The sequence below is a fragment of the Pecten maximus genome, unplaced genomic scaffold (genome assembly GCF_902652985.1).
Source record: "Pecten maximus unplaced genomic scaffold, xPecMax1.1, whole genome shotgun sequence".
Classification (NCBI taxonomy): Eukaryota; Metazoa; Mollusca; class Bivalvia; order Pectinida; family Pectinidae; genus Pecten; species Pecten maximus.
In genome coordinates, this window is record NW_022979367.1 from 1 (window position 1) to 10,757 (window position 10,757).

General features: G+C 36.6%; 1 protein-coding gene and 1 long non-coding RNA gene across 2 annotated transcripts; one reads left to right on the forward strand and one right to left on the reverse strand.

Moving 5' to 3' along the window:
* Window positions 1–2,611: 2,611 nt before the first annotated feature.
* On the reverse strand, window positions 2,612–4,567 carry LOC117318539. The gene is made up of 2 exons (XR_004530400.1): window positions 4,263–4,567; window positions 2,612–3,315 (listed from the first exon to the last, which is right to left on the reverse strand). It is a non-coding gene; the product is annotated as an uncharacterized LOC117318539 (long non-coding RNA).
* A 4,973-nt stretch (window positions 4,568–9,540) lies between these two features.
* LOC117318540 lies at window positions 9,541–10,524 on the forward strand. The gene has a single exon (XM_033873514.1). It carries the CDS (start codon window positions 9,541–9,543, stop codon window positions 10,522–10,524), a length of 984 nt encoding a protein of 327 aa, XP_033729405.1.
* Window positions 10,525–10,757: the final 233 nt, after the last annotated feature.

The window sequence follows — 10,757 nt, forward strand, 5'->3', positions numbered from 1 at the left end:
TGTTACTCGATAATCTAAATTTAATTGTTATAGACTTAAATCATGTAAAGTTGTTATTAGTTTTGTGCTATACATGTAAATCTTACACTAAGTCTTTAATACCACATCAAACATTATGCACCGGTATAAAACATGACATATATTTTGATAAACTGTACGTGTCAAACGATTAATATCAGAAAGAACATATGTTACCAATACCTCTTAATTGTTTGTAAAGGAAACAAAGATAGCATAGCAATGAAATACAAAGACATTTTGATGTGCTAACATTAATCAATTTAATTGAGTGGGGATATTCGATATGTCAGTGTCTCATGAATTTTGCATTAAACTCGTATTTACTACCATTACCTTGTCCTACAGTAATCGGGACTAAAATTCCTGTCTGTACGCTCTAGCTGTTACTAGATTGTATATGATGATGTTATTTATGTACATACACTTGTGTGAAAATTACCACCCGATTCTATTTTTAGAGTCTTACGCCATGACTGCCTACCTGCTGTGAGGTTCTATGCGATGTGTTACCGGGTATTTTACGTGCGTGATATGAACAAAGATAACAAAAGACCTTTATGAATCACCAAGGCAGTTATAAACATACATGGTAAAATATTACACAACATAGAATAAGAAATCCCTTTTTGATCTGAATTGTAACGTCTAAATGTTCAAGCAGAGACTAGATTATACCTGTTAATGCTGTTAATCAATAATATGAAACAAGACTACCCCCTCCAGATACATGTTTTTTGATGATATTACTGCAAATTGCATGCAAATGTTACTTTGGTTGCAATGCTAGCTTTAATACAAAGCTGAGCGGGTCTCTTGATGGAATATCCTTCTATGAAGATGTAGGAAAACAACCAGTGTAATTAAAATGGGTTTTATTTATATAGAGAAGATGACTAAAATATGAAAGCGTTGATGTTTTTTCATCATATATTAAAAGTATGTAGATAATGTTATGAACCAAAAGTCTATTAGTATGCTGTTAGCGTTGTTTGAACTTAACATATGCCGGATTTTCAGGGCCCCGTATCGAAGTTGTCTGTCTATCTGTCTGTTGGCTATAACTTCGGTATTTATTGACAGATTACATTTTTTAACATGAACATGGTCAAAATGTTGAGTTCACAAAAATGCACACTCATTTAAAAAGTCAAGGTCAAAGGCCAAAGTCAAATTTGCATACTTTTACTGATAAATATTCTGTTATGACATAATGAAGTAATGTGTTTAGAATTTAACAGGAAGTTTACTGACCAAAGGTCAATGTAATTGCGTAGGTCAAGGTAGTATTTTGCACGTTTTGACTAACACACACTTTGTTATGTCTTGATGAAACAAAGTTGTTTATAATTGGATGGAGTCTTAACCAAACGTCAACGTCATCGGATCAAAGGCTAAAGAGCAAGGTCATTTTTTGTTTCTTTCCATTGATGAACATTCGATTATAATAATTTGAAGTATTGTTTTTTAACAAGAAGTCAAGGTCAAGGTCATCGGGTCAAAGGCCAAGGTCAGTTTTTCATGTTTACTGAACAAGGGTCAATTTCATCTGATTAGAGGTCAGAGTCGTGCGTTCAAAGACGAAGCTTATTTTGTAGCAATTTACAAATGATTACTTTGTTGTGACACTATAACGCAGTGTTTGCTAGAACTAAATTCATTATCTTTTTAGCGATAAGAATTTTGTTCTGAAATTATAAAAGCAAAATTGGTCTGTATTGAAGGACAATGCAACAATATCGGGATAATCGACCTGCGAACACCTAGTATTTTGTTGAATTATGGACTCCTTGTAGTTGGTAGTAGCTACTTCACTTTCCTACATAGGGGAGGCCTGTCGCATAAAACCAGAACAATAAGGATTAGGTTTTTTTCTTAAGTGTCTGTTTCTTAGCTTCTTAGGAAACACAAACCGCCACATATAGGGAGTATCAAACCACTCACCTGGACTCTTCACTTCAACTGATATGAGCTATCGTAACCTGTCACTTGATTAAAGGTCAAGGTCATTTAGGTCAAAGTTCAAAGACAAAGTGAATCTCTGTCTATGACTATTGTTCTTGATGGGGAGATTTTGAAATAAAACAAATGAAAACAAAAATATGAAGATTGCACCAGTATTCACATTTCTGTTAGCTCAGCAATTATGGAGGTGGAAGGAAACAAAATCATAGTAAATGTGAAATGTTTATTCTGCTTTCTATCAAATATATTTGAAATCCAAATGTAAAACATCAACGTCAGCTGTATAAGAAGATGTCTTTTTAATGATTATGGACATATATTGCCATACTTTGAGCCCCTTGCTGACCTGTACGTATTCTAGTTTACAACAAGAATTAGTCAATTGATTAGAAAATAAAACAATTTTAATGTTAAAATACACATGATCGATAACTATCAATAAAAATCTCTCTAGAAATTGATGTCATAAAACGTCCTCCGGAGTCTACCACCAATTCATTCTTTACAAAAATACCCAAACGTATCTTGCTTTACTGTTTTAATGATAAGTAAAGATATACCAGGAGAGCGGGTCTCTTGATGGAATATACATCACATCTATGATGATCTAGCAAAACTCAACAACCAGTGTACCTAAAAGGAATTTTATTCATAAAGATAAGATGACAAAAACATATCTATATTATCTTATTTAACTATTATATTGAACCAAAAGTCCGAAAATAAGCTATTATCATAGTTTAGTTTAACCATATACCAGACTATTTACAACAAGGATCAGACACAAGTGGATCTGATAAGAAATACAAAGCAATAGTAACGTCAATATACACAGCAAAGATGATAATTATCGCTAACTATTAATTACTAACTGTTCGTTGAGAATTCTATATCCATGAGTGTCGAATGTAGCTGGTTCGCAGGTCTTTGAGTGAATCACGCGATAATACAAAGAAGTTCCTTTTACAATTTCTAGTGTTGATGTACGTTTCCGCCATGGTATTTCACTTTTTGTTCGAGGCATTCTTCACTGTTCCATTATTATCCAGGTGGCAACGGCCATAGAATTCGTAATCCTTCCGAATTTAAGCTGTAGCTGAAATTCATTTTGCTGGTGTTAGGTAAACGCCGTTTTCCAATATTTTTGTCTGTAATAAGGTTTAATTTTTCCATGTTTTCATCAAAACGATATATCATCCAGCACCGTGTTGGAATCAAAAACTGAGGCCCAAGTTGACAGCCCGATGCAAAGTCGTCAAATTGAGAAAAAAGTTTATTTATTTAGTTTTTTTCTGGTTATCAAGTGTTACAGTACGTACTGTATCAATGTACCTGCAAAACCAAAGAAAGAAACAAATATCATTTATATATATTATTATCGGGAATCAAAATTTAGAGAAAAAGACTTCCTTAATGTACAGTATAACATTAATATTAATAATACTGATAATAATAAAAGACCAATATGTTGCATAATAAAACATGTTAAGAAATAATAATTACTTTACATTTTATTAAAACACCCTCGGAAACGTTATCCGATTCTTGTGACATAGCATCTATGCAATACATATTCCGGAATTCGCAATAGCGTGTTATGGGTTAAATTGAATGAAGCTATTAGAGTACTGACACGTCAAGCCTCTAAACCCGAGTGTAAAAAGAATGTTTGCAAATGTAAATTTACTGTAACTCAATTGATACTTGTATAAGTCAAACTGTTTTTCGCAAAGTCTTATATCAATGGATATGCAACGAAAGTCTAATTTTGTTTTAATTAATTTTGCGTTTCAAACATTTCGCACATTTTCTAATTGTTCTAGTTTTACGATCATGAAATAGTACATTTCAATTTTGTCAGACATTAAAAAATGTACGTGTGTAGTATTAAAACTATTGATTCCCCGACATTTGATACAATTTCCCGTTGAAAATACCATAACAGTAAATTAAGTTACATATTGCATATTTTATACAATCAATTCCAATCGTAATTAATGCAACAATTTTTAGCTCGTGTAAATATTTTGCCTTCTGGAGTTACCACATTTAGAAATAATAAAAAAGAAATCTATAATACACGGAATCCATAGAATGTAAGCCTTGTAACCAATACAAACATTTACTAAAAACAAAAACGTGGCCGTGAATTAACATCTGACTCAGAAACTCGAGTTAATTGCTTACTAAAACAATGTATACCATATGTAAGTAGCTAACGCGTTAGGTTAATCAACATATCAACTAGATTCTAACAATCATCATCAACATTAACTCACCGGAAAAATTTGTCGTTGAGACAAAGAAATCACCCGAAGCTGAGACTGATCAAAGGAATAGTTATGGCAGATAGTGTGCGCCCCCTTTATATAGTTCTGTGCCCACGGTTCATAATCACGTGGTCTTATATCGATCATCAGCAGCAGGAGCAGCAGCAACTATATTCACATCATCGGTACAATTCATAACCAATGACATATGTGTAACATATTTTTTTCTTTTACACGCACATTCGCAGTCACAGCAATATACAGACTTTTGCACTTTCAAACACACACACATCAACACACACACGCCCTCATCACACACATACATACACGAAAGCAAACACGAAAGCCCGAGTTTCCTCTGGACCAAGCAACAGACAATAGACATTTCGAAAGAAAAATACCTCCCGACACAGGATTGAACCAGATACACCCTATGCTAAACTTCCATTTCAATTTCATTTCAAAAACATTTTATAAACGGATTAGATCTCGGGCAAAGCCTTTTTAAGTCCTCTCTGGCAGAACAATACAGTGATACTTGTAGCATAAATATAAACAACATTGTAAGGCAGGCAAATCCGTTAAATAATTTATCTTGACTGAAGTAATTTTTAGATAATATATTATGTTTTTACATGTGTTGATCTATGAAGTAGTTTGTATAGAAGTTCCAGTTAAAAAGACGCCAAAATAGATTTTGCTCTTTTTACAAACTCCAAAGCGACATAAATGAAAAAAGATATTGTTTAAGATAATAAAATAATTACTTAATTACAAACCAGTGTTACATACATATGGCGATATATACCAAGTGAGACAGACAGACAGACAGACAGACAGACAGTGAGTGCGACGGTATCACCAATGTTCTAATATGTTCACTTTTTAAACGATGTTTCACTTGGAAGTAGGTCAGTCGAATTGACACATGTGTTAAGATTTTAAAATACATATGTTTTCCGTCACTGCCGGATACAGCAAAAATTACGATGTTAGTGTAATCCGACAATGCGGGTGCCAATTGCAGGATAATATATATACGAGTCAAAGAAATAATATAAACGGTAATTTTCCGGATAACACTGGTAATTAATATAAATTATAAATATTGGGTATAAAGTCTGAAAATCTCAAAATATCATGTAGTGAATCAAATTCCAAGGTGAGCTTATGCCATAATGTGGCTTTCGGCGTCCGGCGTCCGGCCGTCAATAATTGACTACTTCTTCATTACCGCTTATTGGAACTTAACAAAAATTTGACTGGTAGTAGCATTATGGGGTGGGGATTAAAAAAACCTGTCCAAACAGAGGGCTGACCCCCTGAAGGGGCGAGGGGGGGGGGGGGGGGGGGGGGGGGGGGGGGGGGGGGGGGGGGGGGGGGGCAAAAGGAGTCAATTTGGCTAAATTGATATAAGCGATTTCTTCTTTGAAACGAATCAATGTATATCACTCATATTGACTGGTAGCATCCTTATGGGATAGGGATACAAAATTGTACAAATGGCTGGTGCTGACCCTCTTGGGGCCTGAGAGGGGGGCCAAAAGGGGTCAGTTTGGCTTAATTGGTATAAACAATTAATTGTCTGGAAGTAAGCTATGAGTATCAATCATATTTGACTGTTAGCATCCCTAGGGGATGGGGATTCCAAAAACTATTAATGGTCCAGTTGAGTTTCTGGGAGCCTAAGTGGTGCAAAAATAGGCCTATATGGCAATATTGATATTATAATGACTTCTTCTCTGGAGCTAATCAATGCATGGCATCGGCATTTCAGTAATAACATTCCAAAGGGTGGGATTTAAATCTGGCGTCTTTCTTCATCCCTGAAGACTTATATCTTTTGTTTTATCTTTGAAACCATTCAGATTTACACCTCATAACCAAATATAACCTTGTTGAGCATCAAGAGATTAAAACAATCCTAATGTAAAAAAGTCCAAGGGTCTCATATTTTTTTTTAGATACAATCATGTTGAATCCTGACTTCATTTCTGGGTTATATCTTTGAAGCTGCTGAGAATCTTTCTTTGGGCGATACAAACCCTCTGGGCCTATTGTTTGTAAGAGGTTGCTATATGTAAAAACAGCTGAAGTCGTGTATTATACACGAGTAACTGTAGATAATAACGAATGCTGTCTGCTCCTTATATATAGTAGCATATCAAGATCACGTGAGAATATTAATACCCAGACCGGACACCTCTGTGAGATTACCTTGACATATTATCAGATATTATAGATGTCCAATGATATGAACGCAGTCTTTGCAGAATGCGTAAGCCCGAGTTTCCTCTGACCCCAAACATTAGACATTTTGACACAAAAAAATGTCTGTCTACACAAGACATCCACCTTTATATATACACCACTTACTATGGTAAAATAAAAAAATGTAGGAAAAGGGCGAGATGTGACCAACATGCAGTTATGTGTAAGTTCACTATATTGATGAAGAGGAATTGCAGACTGTAGGTTTCTAGAGGGAATCACTGTGCATGTTCAGTGCGAGTTCCTTGGGGGATCATAGATGACTGTAATTAAGGTGTAAAATGGGGAGATTTCCTTGTGAAATCACTACATTAAGGTGCAACGTGTAGAGATGTCTTTGGGAAATCACTATACATAAAGGTGTAACTTGTAGAGATGTCCTTAGGAAATCACTGTACATAAAGGTGTTACGTGTATAGATGTGTTAGGAAATTGATCTTGGGTAAATATCGGTTGACATTGGTGTTAGATTTACATAAAGGTTCCCTTTTGAAGTCAGTGATACTAGAAATTTCCCGAGAGAATCATTGGCAAAGAGGAGTTAGGTGATGGGTCCTTGAGGGAATCACTGTATAGAGGTGTGACGTGTAGATTCCGAATTTAGGATAACTTATATTAAAATTAGTACTTAAAGTCGTTGTAGGGTATGAACCGGGACATAAACAATGATTCTCTAGAATGTTTGAACGTTTTTGTTGTTATAGATCATATAGCTGCTGGTCGTATATATATATCGATATCGAATTATTTGCATTAAAAAAGAGCAAGATCCCTAAGAATAATAATTCGAAAGAAACATTCTGTTGTTATAGGAGCAGTTGCAAACAGTTTATATAACACAGACTGTTTTATAGTTAGTTTCGGTGTTAATCGCGATATCGGGATTCGCTCCATGATTACTTGACACACATTGATCACTTAAAGAACATAACTCAGCAAAATAATGATAGAAATATTTAAATTTTAATGAATATCTATGAATATATGCTTTTCATCAAAAGAAAAAAATGCTTTTCATCAAAAGAAAAAAATGCATTGGAATGTAAGGTATGTGTGGAAGTTGTCCTGATTGGTCATTGTAGTGAGCAGGTGAGTGTGTGCGCATACTAAACACCTGTCAATACCCTGCACCAGCACACTTTTCCATCATTCCAGACACGGCACTCAGCGTGACAACATGTTACAATGTACCAGTCATCCGTCCCTGGTAAGTCTTTTAAATATATGATCATATTACTTGTTATTTTATTGAAGATCCTACATTTGTACATGTAATCGTCTTGGTTATTTACGTTCATGTTATGTCCATCGTCGCGTGTCCGTTATTCATGTCATGTTTATACATTTGTAGGCCTTCTGATTAAACCTGAAACTTATACAAGTTGTCCGTGTGATGTTTGCCCACACACATAAGGCTACAAATGGCGCCCAACGTGGTTGAAGGCCGGGGAAGTGACCGCTAACCTTGTAGTGGACAGCGGACTCGCTATTCCGCGATCTGTGGATTGGGAAACCCCCTAGTAAGCGTCCCAGTGATATACCTCGGAATCAAGCGTTAGAGAGACGTCGATCTACTCCGTTGATTTACAACTTCCGGGGAACAATTTCCGGGATCTGCTGGTGAAATATCGTTTTCCGTATATCAAAGCGACAGACTGGATTTCTGGATCTTCCAGTGGAGGGATTCCTATCTAGAGTGTGACGCAGTTCCAGCTGAATGGTATACAGTGTTGTATGACTGATATCGAGAATGCAGTGGTGTTTTGAACTCATGTATTTTGTTCCGGAAATGGCAGTGCAACAGAACTTGAGTGACTTAGTAGACCTACTGAACTAATTTGTGTATTGTTGAAAAACTCTTATATATAATTATTGTCACTAGATTATTCATTTAATACCTGTAATTTCGTGGTTATTAAGTATAAGGCATTAGTCATTCTATTCATTGACTGTGGTATATATAATACATTTATGAGTTCTCAGTACCGAGACTGTAATTTACCTGGAATGTTCGTGTAATTGTTTTGTTCTTTCACCTTACCAGGGACTTTCATCTCATTGCACTACCTATTGAATTTCATCATCATTTCATCATCATGTCGGCATGGGCAGCCAGCGAAGTTATCATTGCACGTTTCCCATTTCATCTGATACCCTGTTGCACAAGAATGTGAGGTAAGATCATTTTCATTTTGCGCTTGCGATCATTGTAGTATTTCATCTTAAGTATATCTGTGATATTTATCTTTAGCCTATATGTCCAATACAAATAGGATAGAGAAGTTTTTGACAAGGCCAGTGGAAGCCCCTCCAAATTTGGTTAAAACCCCATTACTGTTAAGCAGCAGCAAGGGTGTTTACTTAAAAAGGCACATTGATTTAATCAATGATTATGACTTCACGTTGAGATTTCAGTGCCAGCCAGGTGGCGATTTCAAATTTGGTTACAATTGGTTAGTTAAGAACCTACATCAGGTTGTTAGAAGCTATGGTCAAATACATGTGTATGTTTGGCTTGGTACCTGTGACCTTACAAACAAGTCCAAATCTGGTTGCATAACCTTAGCACAGAGGTCTAACACTGAATGTGAAAATTATGTGAAATCGAATGTTGACAAAATCAACAGCTTTATCGCTCAGTTTCCTTCAGTCTCTGTGACTTTCCTGGAGATACCTCCATACAGTATCAAGCTGTGGAATAAGTCTAAAGGTCATAAAAACCCTGAAATATTTGAAACAGAGGATTCGATTTTGGTCGAAAGGATTAAGATCCTGAACGATTACCTACAACAGGTTAATCAAGCTGCTGGGGTAAGCTCTGTACGGTTCCACTTGGACTTGTTGAAGTATACTAGAGCCAAACGCAAGCCGTTCGTCTGTTTTTCTTTATATAAGGACGGAATCCATCCCTCACCACTTTTAGCCAGGTGTTGGATGAAACGTGTAGTATTGAAAATTTTTGAGGACTGTATAGCTTCATCATAGTAGAACTTGTGATATAGATATATATATATAAATGGCAGAATCTCCTCAAGAGGAACTTGCTGCCCAGCCGGAGGTTAAATTGGGGGCCTGGACTGAGGCAGATCTAATTAAATCATTAAATGCCTTGGGGAAATATGCGATAGTTGCACTGGGTGAGGAGACACAAACTCGCAGGCTGAGAACAAGCTCAGTGATAGAGGGTAATGCCTCTTTGTACGAATTCCCATCCACAAAGCAACAAAATATTCCCAAGGTGCCTCAGTTCTCAGGTGAGTCCCTTAAGGGTGATGTCGCCTATATGGATTGGCGCTATGAGATCCGTTGTCTGATAATGGATTCAGACATATCTCCGAGTACCCTAATACAGGCCATACGTCGTTCGCTTAGAGGTGTCGCGAAGCGTTCTTTGATTTCACTCGGGAGTGAGGCATCACCTCGTGATATCCTGCATCGATTAGATTCGTTGTTTGGAGAGGTGGCCACACATGGTATGATCATGCAGGAATTTTTTAATGCTGCACAGAAGCCGGAAGAGTCTGCAACTACATTTGGCTGTAGACTCGAGTCATATCTACAAATAGCCATTGACAATGGTTCTGTAGATAAAGGAGCAAGAAATGATTTGCTCAGGCATAAATTTTGGACTTCTCTATATTCGGATAACCTCAAAAGTCAGACACGTCATAAATATGACAATATCATGTCTTTTGACCATTTGTTGAGGGAGATAAGAATAGTGGAGAAAGAGCTGGACCTGTGCTCAAGTACTGCTTGTAAGAGCCAGGATTCTTCAAAGAAGAAAAAAGCTCAGAGCCATAACGTTACTGCTGAGGTTGACCAGCAGCAGGCTTCATCTGTCGTGGTCGAGGTCGTGGTCGTGGTCGAGGTAACCACAGAGGTAAACCTAACCACGACAAACAAAAATCCTCTGATAACCCAAAAGAGTAACGGTCTCTGCGGTAGGCCAAGCGGAGACCGAATCATCTTCAGCAGGCCAAACCAACATCTTGGATAGACTCTTAGGAGTATCCAATGAAGGTGACATTTTCATCGATGGTGTTCAGGTTAAGGGCTTGATAGACAGCGGTTCAATGGTCTCTACTATCTCAGAGTCATTTTTTAAAACTTTGCCGCATAAACCTGACCTCCAAGATATATCAACCTTAGGGCTTGATGTGACAGTAGCCAATGGTTCGAACCTTAAGATCAAAGGTTTCATAGAATGTGATGTCCGATTGCCATTCCTGT